Here is a 15,140-nt window from a genome sequence, read left to right on the forward strand (position 1 = left end):
ACGATCTGAAGTCACATAGTTTCCCTTATAATTAGTTCCGGATATATATTTATATATATATATGTATGTATATACGATCTGAAGTCACATAGTTTCCCTTATAATTAGTTCCCGATGTAGCCTAAAGTCGATTTGGGACTTGTGGCCGGATGCTGGCTGCGTGACGAGAGTGGGTGGTTTGCTTCAGGTCGTATTTTGGGTAATTATATCGGGCGATGTCGCCTTGAGAAGCGATGTATTTTGAACGCATCGAGACCAGATGGAGGTTTAGAAGAATCCAGTTGATTGTTGCCAACAAATTGAAGGACTTTCTGTAAACATCGTTGATGGTGAGCAAGCGCATGTCAGGGTATAAAATGTCTGATCGAATTTGTTTGCAACCATCGCTAACACTGTACATTAAAGCTCAGATCAGGCACTTGTTTGGGATATTTCCACCCACATCCAGCAGATATAAGAAGTAGCTTTTTATTATTATTATGCTCTCTGCTGAGAGCTTATATTGTACATAGCACTTATTTTTGTATTTTCACAAGTTCTTGCCTTGTAGTCTCAGCGGTACCGGAAAGTGTAAAGTCAGTCATTTTTTTCACGGCTGACCAGAAATGTCCGTGGCCGCCAGTGATAGTTGCCGTGCAAATATGTTTGAAAATCGGTGGGGTAGACAGATGTTACTTAAAGACGGTGCATATATATTTTTAGATGATAAAAATCAATCATGGTATTGCGACACTTCGTATCATCAGCCATGTTGGGGACACCGCCTACGTGAGGATCGTTGCATATCGGGTGCAATCAGTTGAGAGCCCCTTAATGTTGAAGCTCCAACTTAAGGCCGGTGAGCCAGTTGTTGAAGTTTTGCCAACCCGCCAGTTTCGTACGTTCGTGTACGAGTCTCTGTACTTTGGGGAGTCATAGACAGATAGTCTTGGTTGATCTAGAGTGGCCCCGTATTTCTCAGAGAAGGTTAATTGAGTACGTTTGAGTTGCTTTAGGATGGCTTTAGGGTTTTAGGTTTGTAATGTCAACCATGTTTACCTCCGATTTAAAACAATGTTGGTGTTGTAAGTACCGAACTGTTCGGTAATGCTCCTGGGCGTTAATAAGAGTGCGAGAACTTCTAAGTGTGGGCGATAACTTAAAAGTGTGAAAACTAATTAGTTTGAAAAGTTCTAAGTTGTATTGTGCGGTTTGTTGGCGAACGGCCGCGCAGGCTCGAAAGAAGAGGGGGTTGGTGTATGATTGGTTCTTTGCGAACCGAAGTGCGGGGTAATATGAGCTGGAGGTTGGCAGATGACGATATATGTTGAATGAACTTGTAGACTCGAAATTGAGTAGATACACGATTTGATTGGCGGCAGGATTCTCAAGGAAATCCTTCGGAGATAGTATAAATACGTGGTTTAGTTCATTCAAGAAGTTCATTCTGTTAAGGTAGACGTTTATTCAACTATCAAGGAAATAAATCTAGGTTCACCGTTACATTGTGTTTTGAATCGATCAAGATTACAAATAAACGTTAGTGGAAAATAGTTTACGAGAAGGATAATACAGCTGGGACTGGGCAACCTCTCTGGAGATATGTGAGAGGGGAGCCGATGACGACACTTATGGATCGATGGGATTACGTCAGGGGTACCAAGGCTTATGGGCTTGAGGCGAAGAAAGGAGGGTCCCGCCCAGCGATGGCTCTGTTGAAGGAGGTTACACCAGAGACGTAGTCGGAACTAGAGGGCTATATTAGCAAGACTGTTATAGAGACGAAGGATATGTACATCGCGGCTGCAGCATTGTATCCAGCGTTTAAGGACCCATTTGAAGCCAGGCGGATTTTGCGAAGGCAATAGGAGGGTGGGGATCCAGGCCTGAAAAGGTTATTGAACATCCTCGTGAGATTTATTACTATGGTGCTCGCATGTTGCGGCGAAAGCTGAAGCAAAGAAAGTGCTCCCAGAACGGGATCCATTTACTGAGGTGCCTTCTGAGGACAAACAGAGCGAAAGTGAGACTGAGGAGGAAGTCGCTAAGGACAGTGACAGCAGTGATAACAGCGAAAGTAGCGACAGTGAGGATGAGGATGTTAAGAAGAAGAAAGGAGTGCCTGCAGTGAAGGTTGCTACAGTAGGAAAGAAGGCTGAAATATCAGGCAAGCCAAGGGCAGCAGCTAAGTTGAAGATAGAGGCTAGGCAGAAACGGTGTGAGTATGATGCATTGTGCAAGGTGATTTGTAGGAATGCTAAGAAAGCGAATCAGCATGGGGCACGCTGGATGGTTCCTATGCTGAGGGATAATGACTTTGTGGATATGCTGCTTAAATTGGCAAATGATGTGAGCTCTAAGGATGTAGTGATGGAGGGTTTAAAAGGATTGACTGAGCGGTGTATAAGTATGTTGAAAGCCTTATTCGCGAGTCGCAAATCGGAGAAGAACATGTTCTGATAATGTTTGAGGCAGGAGGGTTGGGGCAGGTGCTGGAGCAATTGTCTGAGATGAGAGAAGACGACATAGCGCGCCAAGAAGAGAGGGAACAAGCGGGCCGGAGATATCAGGCGAGGGTAGCCGCGAGAGCAGGACAGTTGCAAGCAGCAGCAGCTAGACAGGAGTCCAGGGTTTCAGGGATGACAGGTCTGAGAGGGGCGTGCTTGTTTTGCAAGCAGGATGGTCACTATGTGAAAGAGTGTCCTGTGTTGAAAGACGTGGTGTGTCATACGTGTAGCAAGAGAGATCATACTACGAGATGCTGTCCTACAACACGATCCGGGGGTAATTTATCGGCAGCAGCGTCTGGGGAGGTGCGTATGAGTGCAGATGGGACACCTGATTTGTGACATGCGGCGGCGGCTAGTTATGAAGGACCAGGCCAACCGTTGATCTATAGTTATGTGGAGAGTGAACAGTGCTATGTCGATATGTTTGTTGATCAAGGCGCCGATATGTCGATGATTTCTAAGGGTTTGGCAGAACGTCTGGGGCTGGTTGCTCAGTATAATTTGTGTGGAGAGTTTTATACAAGGTGCGAGATGTTGATGTTGTTTTGCCTACTTTAGTAGGAGAAAGGAGGGTTAAGTTGGATATGTGGGTTATGGATTGTATTCCACACAATGCGGGTATGTTGTTAGGTAGACGTGAATTGAATGGGTATGGATTAACTGGGGTAGTACTCACTAGGCAAGGGGTGACTAAGTATACACTGTTTCCGGTTGAGGTGATAAGAGAGAAGTCATCAGACTTTAAGACCTGGCTGAACAAAGAGGCGTCTGAGCCGTGTTAGATTATATTCAGTATGTGGCGGCGCCGTTATTATATCAGCGAGCAGAACAGGTAACACCATTTCATATGCAAAATGATGGGGGTTATGATTCAGGCTATGAAAGTGATGAATCCGGGGTTGAGGACGATTATCTAATGTTCGATACGAGTGGCTTGGAACTGTTGGCTGAAGAACTGGAGAAGTCTATGGAAGAATTGGCAGAGTTGGTGGCGGCTAATAGGAGGGTGGCGTACAATGACAAGAAACCAAAGTTTGTGAAGGATCGGATGCTTAAGCTTCAGATCAAAGAAGGAGGGGCGCCTTTGAGACAAGTATATGCGGAGAAAGATGTGCGACTTATAGAAGTGATGAAGAAAAAGGTGCAACTATTGCTTGAAGCTGGGTTGATAGAGAGGGTGCAAGATACGGATTGGCTTACAGTGCCGAAACTTGTGCCTAAAGTGCCGGGTAGTAATCCCAGTTATGAGGAACCCAAGGATTGGAGGATGTGCATAAATTATATGCGTACGAATTATCAGCTAAATTCGGGTACATATCCGATACCAACAGAAGGTGAATTTCTGGCAACAGTTAAGGGGTGCAAGTGGAGAACCAATGTGGATGCTGGAAATGGGTTTGGGCAGTTAATGATAGAGCCTGGTAGTCGAGGGGTTACTGCATTATTGACGCCCTGGGGAGAGTGATTCCAATTTATTGGGATGCCGTTTGGGTTGAAGGAAGCATCATTTGTGTTCCAACAACTAATGGATGAGACATTGGAAGGATTTAAAGGAATTAAGACGTACATTGATGATACCGCGTTAGGTTCGGATGATCCAGCTGAGCATTGAGATGGTATTGTGGAGATGATCAGGCACTTTGAGGCGAAAGGGATACAGTTGCGGCTGTCAAAATGTAATTTTGCGTATCGAGAAGATCCTATAGTCGTGATGGGTCGAGAAGTTACAGATAAGGGTTCGATGATAAGTGAAGTAAAGCTTCAGGCGTTATTAAATATGCCCAGGCCCAAAACTAAGGCCGAAGTCAGGTCGTGGTATCAGTGTTTTGGATGGTGGGCGAGATACGTTCCGAATTTCTCAAATATGTTGGCTCCAATTAGTGATTTGACTAAGAAGAAGGTACGGTTCCAGTGGGGTCATGAGCAGTAGAAGGTATTTCGGTCGGCTCGGAAGATTTTGCAGGCGAAGACAGTCTTGGTAGAACCTAAACAAGAGGAGCAACTTAGGTTGCAGACAGATGCGTCGGATTCGGGTATAGGTGCTTGTTTATGTGTGAGAAGAGATGGAGAATGGCTTCCTGTGGGCTTTGTGAGTTCCAAGATAGATTTCCATGCTAATTTGTCTCCGACCGATAGAGAATTGATAGCGCTAGCATATGGGGTTTTGAAGTTCGCGGGTGTGATTAGGAGATCGTACGAGGTGCTTATAGTAGAGATGGATCATCAGCCTCTAATTGGTGTGGTTCAGCAGGTAGAGTTCACGTCGAATCCAGTGGGTAAGAGACGGTACAGGAATGTTATGTATGTACGATCGTTTGATATGGATGTACGGTACCTGGAAGGGCCAAAGAACGAAGTTGCGGATGGACTTAGTCGTATGCCGTGGTGGTTTGATCCTATTATGGTGCCTGTGTCGGTAGAGGGTGTTACGTTCGCTACATGTGCAAAAATGGGTCTGCCAGAGATTGATGAAGGTGTGGATTTGTCATTTGATAAAGTCTGCACGAGTGTGGAAGACAGGAGGGTCCGGCTGGCGGTGGCTAAAGAGAAGCTGCGAGTGTTAGAGGAGAGTCTTGATGACAAGGTCAGTGCCGACTTCAAGGTTCGTGTGGGTTTCATGCATCAGCAGGTTACTGCAGTGATGGAGAGAGGTATTGCTAAGATGTGGGATCCGGATGTAATGGCTAGCGAACAGCTTAAGTGTATTGGTCTAAGTGTATGGTCAGAACTTGTTCAGCCTTTGCAAAAGTACGTTATTACGCTGGTGCATCAGACTTTAGCGCATGCTAGGGTAGAAAGGATATAGGAGTTCCTGAAGGTTAATTATGGAGAGGAAGTGTTGCGTTCGCAGGTTGTGAAGGTTTTGAAGAGTTGTGTTGCGTGTCAACAAGTTGAGGGGCTTCGTGGGACTACAGGTTTGTTAATGCAGCCTGAGAGGCCGAAAGGGGTTACAGTGTGTATAGGCATGGATCATTTGACCTTGCCAAGGACAGTTCACGGTTTCGAAGGTATAGTAGTGGCCATAGATCATTTTTCGAGGATGGTGTGGTGTCGGCCATACACATTGGAAGAGAAGAATACTAAAGGGGTATTAGAGTTTGTTCAACAACAAGTGTTGCCTTGGGGTACACCTAAGAAGGTAGTGATGGATGAGGGTGGTCCGTTCGCTTCAGCAGATATGAAAAGTTTCTGGGCAGAGAGAGGTACAGAATGCCATTACGTATCAGTAAAAAGGCATCAGGGCAATGGTAGGGCAGAGAGGGTCTTGTGTACGATTGTGGATTGGCTTGCTAAGAGCTTGTCGGTTGGGGAGGAAACCTTATGGCCAGGATATATATATTCAGTTATGTTGGCGTACCCTGCGACAGTGAATTCGGCCACGGGTATCAGCCCATACTATCATGTTACGGGCCGGCATTATACGAGGCAGGCTGATAGAGTAATTCAGGCGAAGTTGTTAGAGGTGATAGGTTCTGAGCTTCTGAGTGAAGCTGCTGTGCGGGATAGATCGGTGACCATTAGAGATGAAGTAGCGAAGGAGGCGCAGGCAAAGGCGGGAGACAAGAATAGAAAAGAGGCACCAGATTGGCAGCCGGGGCAGTTGGTTTGGTATACTGGTAAGTCGAAGGATAGTAAGTTGGCGAAAACCTATTTAGTAAGAGGCACGATTGTTAAGTGGGAACACTTACAAGGGATGTACAAGGTCAGAATTAATGGGAAGGTTAAGTCAATACATGTGGATCAGCTTAAGGTGAGGTTAGAGGATCCGAAGCACGAGGCCAGTATTAGAATGCGTAGGAGGGAAGCTTGTTTGATCTGGCTCTACAATTATACTGATGAAGGGGTAGCTAGTGTTACAGAACTTGATGGTGGCAGTAATGCAATCAACAAAGATGGGGAGGACTTGGTTATATGCCATGAATTCAGCTTTTGGTATATGTGTTGATACGATAGTCGGTGCGGCGAAGCGAGGGGAGAGTAAGGGCGTGGTAGAAGATACTTTGGATTTGGCTATGAAGCATCACTTCAAAAAGAACAGGTGGAACAAGTTGCAGATGTTCTTCCAGGTTGCGAGGGATCCGATTTTGCGGAAGAAGCAGTTGAGTAAATGGTTGAATGAATGAACTCGACACTAATGTCTTGTTCATTGGGAGATGTAATGTCAACCATGTTTACCTCCGGTTTAAAACAATGTTGGTGTTGTAAGTACCGAACTGTTCGGTAATGTTCCTGGGCGTTAATAAGAGTGCGAGAACTTCTAAGAGTGGGCGATAACTTATAAGTGTGAAAACTTAATAAGTTTGAAAAGTTCTAAGTTGTATTGTGCGGTTTGTTGGCGAACGGCCGCGCAGGCTCGAAAGAAGAGGAGGTTGGTGTATGATTGGTTCTTTGCGAACCGAAGTGCGGGGTAATATGAGCTGGAGGTTGGCAGATGACGATATATGTTGAATGGACTTGTAGGCTCGAAATTGAGTAGATATACGATTTGATTGGCGGCAGGATTCTCAAGGAAATCCTTCGGAGATAGTATAAATACGTGGTTTAGTTCATTCAAGAAGTTCATTCTGCTAGGGTAGACGTTTATTCAACTATCAAGGAAATAAAACTAGGTTCACCGTTACATTGTGTTTTGAATCGATCAAGATTACAAATAAACGTTAGCGGAAAAAGGTTTTAGGGTTTAGGTTTACAATTATATTTTATTAAAATTTGGTCGTGCGGCAGGCAAAAAAATTGTTTGACCACCAGGGTGGAAGATATAAAAAGTGTGTTTTTTTTTCGACTACCACCCAATTTGATACAAATCGTTTGGTGGTATGTTTCAACTTTGCCCGTCTTAATATCATGTGTTGGTTTAGGGATGTTTTTCTCGGGGGGTGCTGAGACTGGTAAACACTGGGCTATGGGAGTCTTGTTCATCCGGATTCGCTCTAGTATCATGACTTGTTTGTCGTAGTTGGATTCGGTTGCCCAACGTTAGAAGCTCCAATCCATATTTAAAACACTTTAATCAATAAACATATTGGCATTTAGGTATTCATGGACCAAATCGAGCTCAATGACAGTATTTGAAAAACAAAGAAGTACTTTAATGTATCAGTGACTTCTAAACTGGCAGTCTGAAAAACATCTTTCCAGTAACGTCAATAGTTCTGACTGCAACCGGCTTCTTCCTCAGCATTAGGCGGTCGCTTCCTTATTGTTGGCGGCGAAAGTGGCCATTCTATCTTCGATCTCGGGGCGGAACTTTCGTACCAGGCCTAAGATGCACACGAAAGATCACACTACAATCAGAACAAGAAATTGACTACAAAACCAGTGACAACCTTTTTCGAACCCAGAAACAGTTTATAAATCGAGATCAGCAATGTGTATAAATAATCTTTGTTGACCATGAACATAATTACTGAGAAAAATTTCGTCATCCTTTGCTGAATAACGAGACAAACGCCATTTTCATGTCAAAAATTGTGAGTAATCATAAACCACATGGAAAAACCTAAAAGTAAGCGACAGCGCATACCTTGTACGGGCCAGGCGGCGGCATCTCCAAGGGCACAGATGGTGTGTCCCTAATTAATAAAAGATTTAGAGATTACTTGTTAGGTTCGCCAAAAAAATAGGAGGCGAGTGCAGATGCATTGTCAGATAGAGAGGCCGATTCTCACATATAGCTTACCTTGAAAAATGGCTGGTAGTTACAATTGATACAAGTGAAATAATTTCTATAATACTTAGGTTAAGGATCGAAACTGCAAATATGCACAATGGATCTAGTAAATACACACATAGAAACGAGAGGAAACAAAAACAGGTCGTTTGAGAATTTGAAACGACCGTTACAAATTACACACCTCGATCTGCTTCGTGAGTTCAATAAGCATATCAATTTCTTGAGGTTTAGCATCACCAGTCACAAAGCGCTGCATAACTTTGTTAAGCCAAGTGGTGCCCTCGCGACATGGGGTGCATTGCCCACAACTCTCGTGCTGTGCAGGAGAAGACAGAGGAAGGAAGTGGCCAATCAGCACAGAGCCTTGGATATTTATATGATATTCAATGAAATATTGCCAATTTATTTCGATGTAACACTCGGTTCCGGCATCAGCATTGAAATATTACCGATAATAAAGCCCATATTTTGTTTTGGTTTAAAATATAGGCGAAACACGAATAACACACGATATAGACAACAGAGGCAGGTTATTTGAGCATATGAAAGGGTGTAGAATAGCCGCACTAAACGTACATACTCCGGAAATTCAAATGACCGCGGATTGGGCCCTCCTATTAGTACCTTTTTGGAAGCACAATGTCTAAACGAACAAAAAAAAACCCCTCCAACTCAACTAAAGCATGTAGAGACAAATGTCACATACCGCATAGAACGATGCTAGACGAGCAATGATAGATACGATATCCGTGCTCTTATCCATCACAATGACAGCAGCGGTACCAAGACCACTGGTCAAGTCCTTCAAAGCATCGAAGTCCATGAGCACATCCTTACAGTCGTTCTGATTCAGAACGGGTACGGACGAACCGCCGGGGATGACTGCGAGAAGGTTATCCCACCCTCCACGCACACCTGAAGTACATTGAACAAGATAAAACCGCTTTGCGATAAGCTAGTTGAGACAATTGAACGTTCAACTATCAGATAAGAACGAATTCGAGAATTACAAGCGGCCCTTGAGAGCGAGAGCATCGGCGCACGAAGGCATCCGTCGACAACTTACCACCACAGTGCCTTTCCAATAACTCCTTGAGTGGAATGGACATCTCTTCCTCCACGGTACAGGGATTGTTGACGTGTCCCGATATGCAGAATAACTTAGTTCCTTCGTTACGCGGTCGACCAAATCCGGCGAACCAAGCTCCACCACTTAAAAAGGATGATGTGACCAGTATAAGATTGCATATAGATGTTCAACAAGTGGAGTCAGGTAGGCCATTTTACAGCGCCAAGAACGAACATAACCGAACATCATGAGACAAACACCTAACAAACGATCTACCAAGGCCTCCCGGCGCCAACTCATGCGAAACCATCGGCACCCCACAAAAACAACAATGGTACACCAGTGACTTACCGACGACAGATAGTAGGAGCCACGGCGACAGTCTCAACGTTTGCTACGGTTGTTGGGCAACCGAAAACACCCACATCAGCGGGAAATGGGGGCTTTAGGCGAGGTTTTCCCTATAAGATAGAGTCGCGTTGTATTTTGAATTGGCAGAAGATAGAGCCGCATTGTATTTTGAATTGGCAAAAGATAGAGCCGCGTTCTATTTTGAATTGGCAGAAGATAGAGTCACGTTGTGATTTGAACTGGTATAAAATAGAGTCGCTTTGGATTTTAAATTGGTATATATAAAAAGCGCTTTGTATTTTGATTGGGATAATATAAGAGTCGCGCTGTATTTAAAAATCGGTATAAGATAGAGTCGCTTTGTATTTTAAATTGGTACAAGATAGTCACGTTCGTAATTTGAATTGGTATACGATGTCGCATAGTAATTTGAATTGGTATAAGATGGAGCCGCATAGTAATTTGAAATGGTATAAGATAAGTCGCATAGTGATTTGAATTGGTATAAGATAGAGTCGCGTAGTATTTCGAGTCGGTATAAGAAAGTCGCGTTGTTTTTGAATTGCATGCAGAATATGTCTCACGCTTTATACTACACCGTACCCCCGATCAAAACGCACAATTGATATTGAATGTTCATCAATTGTAACTTCGAAGCAGGATAAATACTGTTTCCAAGAGAAAAACCGACTTTCATTTCAGAATAAGAGCATCGTACTTACCTGCTTACCCTCGAGCGACTCGATCAACGACGTTTCCTCGCCGCACACATAGGCACCAGCCCCTCTGTGCATGAAGATATCAAAGTCATACCCGGAATTGCACGCGTTCTTACCGATAAGCCCATCAGCATAGGCTTCGTTAATAGCATATTGCAAGTTGCTAGCCTCATTGTAGAACTAAAAACAGAGCAGTACAGCAGTGCGAGTGATTAATACCAAAATGTACAATGGTCACCGCCTGTAAGGCTTTCGGGGTTCTTTCATAATAAGTAGAGACTTATGACGGTTGTGTACACTAAAAGCGAGCGCGAAGAAAAAAAGAGCAGGAGGCGAGCCAGGATACTATATTGGTAGGCGTGACATGAAAAAAACAAAACAACAAAAACAAAAACCTAGTTGATTATTCTAAACATGACAAAACAAGAAAATAGCCAAACTTAATAGCAAATTGGGGAAGGCAATAGACAAGAAGCTGATTACCTCTCCACGGATGTAAATATAAGCCGCACGCGCACCCATAGCCCGTCCTGCGACCAGACAGCCTTCCACGAGCGTATGGGGGTCAGATCGCATGATCTCGCGATCCTTGCAGGTTCCCGGCTCACCTTCATCGGCATTTACTACCAAGTACTTGGGGCGACCGTCGGACGGCTGGAGGGAGGCAGGTACATTACCGAAATGAGAAACCATCTAAAATTTGAAACTACCATTTAAAAGCCGATTATTCTCTCGACGATAGGATGATTGCATGCTATGCCAGCAACAATCAAGTCCTAGGCTACTGGGGCCAAGTCCAAGTTTATTCGTACCTAGCAAAATGTGCGGTAAGGACTCAACAACAACTAAAGAAGGCTTATCCTCAGAGTACATAGAACGGTCAAGCTACACTACATTTACAGCTCAAATGCAAGGTATCTAATACATCAACAAGGTGATTCAAAGAATTGTAGCAACATTTCTACCTTGTCCATGAAACTCCATTTCAACCCAGAAGGGAAACCTGCACCACCGCGACCGCGAAGCCCGGACGCCTTGACCTCGCCCAAGATCCATTTGTGACCTTTCTCGATAATCTCCTGCCAAATAATTAAAATAAATCATGAGTGATATACAATGATAGGCTTCCAACAGCCGGAAAGGAAAATCAGAACAAACGCGCTCGGAAAAGAGATCGTATGCTGGAAATGGCGATAAGTAGGATGGGTATTATATTTACCTTAGTTTTATACCAGTGACCTCGTGATTTGGCACCCTTCAGCTTCCAATCGTGAAAACCATAAATATTGGTGAAGATTCTATCTTGATCCTTGAGACCGCCTACCCAAAAAAAATAAAAAATAAAAAATAGCACACAGGTGAAATTGATATATAGTTGTGCCTTGCAGGCGGAATATATAGCACATCCGACTACCGACTAAAAAAACAACCCCCCAGTGAACAACCGTCAAACATTCGCATATACACGTATACATTATGCGCATGCTGGATGCACAAAAATGCATATACCGACAACAGACAGACTAACACGAGTACTCCCTAGGTACATACCATACGTCCGCTCGGTAGAATAGGCTGAGCTTACAGCGCTATTCAGCACAGGAGCGGCGACTGCGTAGGATGAGGTCCTCGAAAGGCCTGGTACAAATGGAAAGAGTGCAATGCCTGAGTATGTGTGTAGCGTATATGAGACCTAGTAAAGACAGTAGAGATTGCAATATCATACATACAGGGACACCTGTACGCTCATGAACGGTAATGCCAGTATAGCTCGACTATAGATGTGTACAGTACGTGCCCGTGTAAGTCGATTACATCAAATCAAGTACAAGTGCACGCAAGCGCAAACCTAGTGTAGAAAATTCTATCGAAATTGATAGACAAGTCATTGATTGACAGTTGCGCAAAATTTCCTTTGGCAGACAACGGAGATGGACAGATGTAGAACGGAATGAATTGTGCATAACTGGTAGCTGAAAATGATAGAGCACAGATCCCGGATAACGAAATACAATACGTGTATCACACATACCGGTGAACAACACATGCATGTAGATAGAAACTACGAGATGTTGACACTGTAATCTGCGATACAATCCAACCGGAAAAGCATGACACATGATCGTAAACTGCAGTAATCACTATAACACAGGTGGTATCAATATCGTTCCAGTTGGCTACACTTTGATACCTGAAAGAAATATCCATACATACAATACCACGTAATAGGATGCAAGAAAATTTCACACACACATGCATATATGAACAAACTCATAGCAATGAGAATGATCGAATATCTCGTATTGATTTTTATGAAATACGTGATTATAAAAATATACCTTCTTACAATTACCGATTATACATACGATATGCTCGCGGAGAAAAGCGATACAAACAACGCATAATATATGTACACGTATGTTGCATTATGTAAGTGAGTATGCCACTATATATAACAGAAATTGTGATACATATCAATATCTGCATATGTATGTACATATCCAAAGACGAAAGTCAACGTCATGTGCGAGCACAAACGAATGAACATATGTAAAGCAATACCTATATACATGAATACACACACACACATCAAGTAGCGTGTAAATCTGAATAGATGCATACATAAATGTATAAAAAATAAAAACATGTAAACATAACGTGCACGTATATACATGAATAAGGTACATATATAATATATATACATAGATATACGTACACATACACGAACGCGTACATACACACACACACACATATATATATATACATATAAAGAAATACATATACACACACATGTATAAACATGATATACATTTGCTTGTTCGTTCACAAATGCACAAACCCATGCTTGGATGTATTTTATTATATATATATATATATACGTAGACATAGACACGTCCGATATACAAATATTGATACCTAGACTCACTAACATAAACTTCATCAAATAGGTGCCATACATATACACATACAAACTTCCAAAACATAACGATACACAGTCACAGACACAGACACAGAAACACACACACATCTATATATATATATATATATATAGTCACATACACAATGCGCACACGCACACGCATGCATATATATATATATATATATATATGCTGTCGTTTCTCTATTTGTGTTAAATTTCTTTATCAAACAGCCCTTTCGGGGAATACACAAATTTTGGGTCTGCACATTAGTTACAGTTTACATATGCAACTGCCGTTGACGCATATGCAACTGCCAAAAATGATATCCGTACAGTATGTGCAACGGTGCTGAACACAATGCGCATTATATTGGTAATAAAAGGCGAGTGCAGTGAGTATACAACATTAGACATATGTTCATCGTCGTTGACGTACACTGCGTCTACTACCGTACATCAGTAAGACTTTCAGAGACCAAGAGTCGTATATACCTTTCCCAGCGCTTGCCAGTGAAAGCATATTGTATATGCGAGCACCTTATGAGGGTGCTATCCGTGATAGTTCCGTCAAGGAGTGTTGCACAAGAGTTGATCACTGCCAACGTCTTATAAATCAAGAGGCACTTAGCGTCCTTGTGTGTGACACTCTAGTATGGGACTGCGAGATTTGTGTTTGTTCAATGAGTTCATAATCCTGATGCAGTAGAGGTTCTCTTGACAAGACAGTTCTCATTGATTATTGTGCCGTCACTCTGCCTATTTTGTCTTGAAATTTGTTCGTCTTGCGAACCCTCAAATATACAGAATTCTATTTATATATTTTTATATTTATAAATATGATATTCTGTCTATCACAAGAAGGCTATGATTATTCTCACTCTCTGAGAATGAGTCATTTCCATAAAATATACCATAAAATCGGCTGGCGAATGTAGTCTTTAGACCTTCTGCGGCTCTGCCAGACTGCCACACTTCGAGGTGGGGGCTGGGCTCTGGGCTCTGCCACACTGGTTGGGGGGATGGGCCTGGGCTCTGGGCTCTGGGCTCTGGGCTCTGGGCTCTGGGCTCTGGGCTCTGGCACTGGAGAGTGGAGACTGGGACTCTGGAGTCTGGGCCCCTGGCCCTGGTACCTTGGCCAGTAGGCTCGGAGTCTCGGACTTCTGACTCATAGAGTCGGTATCGGGAATTAAAACTGGGCTGCAGTCCTGACTGTATTTAGTCTGTACTCGAGTCTGTATTCTGTCGTGTGTAATATTGTAATACATTTAAAAAAAAAAAAGACGATAGTAATAAATAAATAGTTATATAGTGGAGTTGTAATGAGGAAATCATTCCGGGATAATTCCGGGAACTGGTAATGTCATAATTTTCTAGTTGTTGCTGTTTAACTTTTATTTCTATAAATATTTCGATTTTCCCGCTAAAATCCTTTTTGGAAGCCGTGATGATAAATACTTTTACCGCGTATTGTAGGAATTCCATATCGGGATCCGATTGCGGGACGAATATTATTCAAATCCACCCACACAAGAAGTGTGCATCAGAAATATCACAAGAGCATGTGCAGTCGGTGAAGCACACTGATGTATTTTATTTACAATTGATAAGGCTGTACACTCAGCACAGACAAGAACACGTACTGCTCAGTATTAGTATAGAAATAAGTACAGAACGCATACGTCAAACACAAGTTATAAAATATGGAGATCGAAGGAGTGGATAAGAAAGTCTGGCGATTATGGCGTATTCGTAAGGTATAATTTACTCGGAATGAAGATATATATTTTCACTCCTGCTTCTATAGTAGTCTAGTTCCACGGGTGTTGACATTCATTAATATCATTAGCATATTTACCTGATTGAATATAAAGATACGTACATACAAACACAAATATTTGTATATATATATATATATACA

General features: G+C 42.8%; 3 protein-coding genes across 3 annotated transcripts in view; 1 reads left to right on the forward strand and 2 right to left on the reverse strand.

Moving 5' to 3' along the window:
- Positions 1 to 7,479: 7,479 nt before the first annotated feature.
- SARC_01087 (NADH dehydrogenase (ubiquinone) flavoprotein 1) lies at positions 7,480 to 14,007 on the reverse strand. Its single transcript, XM_014305180.1, has 12 exons — positions 13,715 to 14,007; positions 11,854 to 11,940; positions 11,522 to 11,622; positions 11,268 to 11,381; positions 10,786 to 10,956; positions 10,306 to 10,482; positions 9,584 to 9,693; positions 9,230 to 9,375; positions 8,870 to 9,078; positions 8,345 to 8,479; positions 8,014 to 8,062; positions 7,480 to 7,750 (listed from the first exon to the last, which is right to left on the reverse strand). Exons 1-12 carry the CDS (start codon positions 13,740 to 13,742, stop codon positions 7,671 to 7,673), a joined length of 1,407 nt encoding a protein of 468 aa, XP_014160655.1. The 5' UTR covers positions 13,743 to 14,007; the 3' UTR covers positions 7,480 to 7,670.
- Positions 14,008 to 14,160: 153 nt separating this feature from the next.
- SARC_01088 (hypothetical protein) lies at positions 14,161 to 14,391 on the reverse strand (the record flags this gene model as incomplete). The annotated part of the gene is made up of 1 exon (XM_014305181.1): positions 14,161 to 14,391. The coding sequence occupies one exon, from the start codon at positions 14,389 to 14,391 to the stop codon at positions 14,161 to 14,163; it is 231 nt and encodes a 76-aa protein (XP_014160656.1).
- A 393-nt stretch (positions 14,392 to 14,784) lies between these two features.
- Positions 14,785 to 15,140, forward strand: part of SARC_01089 (DNA-directed RNA polymerase I, II, and III subunit RPABC1) — a 4,350-nt gene continuing 3,994 nt past the window's right edge. The window contains exon 1 of the mRNA XM_014305182.1: positions 14,785 to 14,976. Coding sequence (XP_014160657.1) covers positions 14,923 to 14,976 — 54 coding nt within the window. The 5' untranslated portion in view covers positions 14,785 to 14,922. The remainder of the gene's footprint in view (positions 14,977 to 15,140) is intronic.

The sequence above is a fragment of the Sphaeroforma arctica genome, assembly GCF_001186125.1.
Source record: "Sphaeroforma arctica JP610 unplaced genomic scaffold supercont1.41, whole genome shotgun sequence".
NCBI lineage: Eukaryota > Ichthyosporea > Ichthyophonida > Sphaeroforma > Sphaeroforma arctica.

Coding starts and splice junctions, on each gene's coding strand:
- SARC_01087 (XM_014305180.1), bottom strand. CDS start 13,742: ATGCTTTCACTGGCAAGCGCTGGGAAAG. Junction 10,957..11,267: donor AATGGAGTTTCATGGACAAG/GTAGAAATGTTG, acceptor GCCTCCCTCCAG/CCGTCCGACGGTCGCCCCAA. Junction 8,063..8,344: donor AACTCACGAAGCAGATCGAG/GTGTGTAATTTG, acceptor TTTATTAATTAG/GGACACACCATCTGTGCCCT.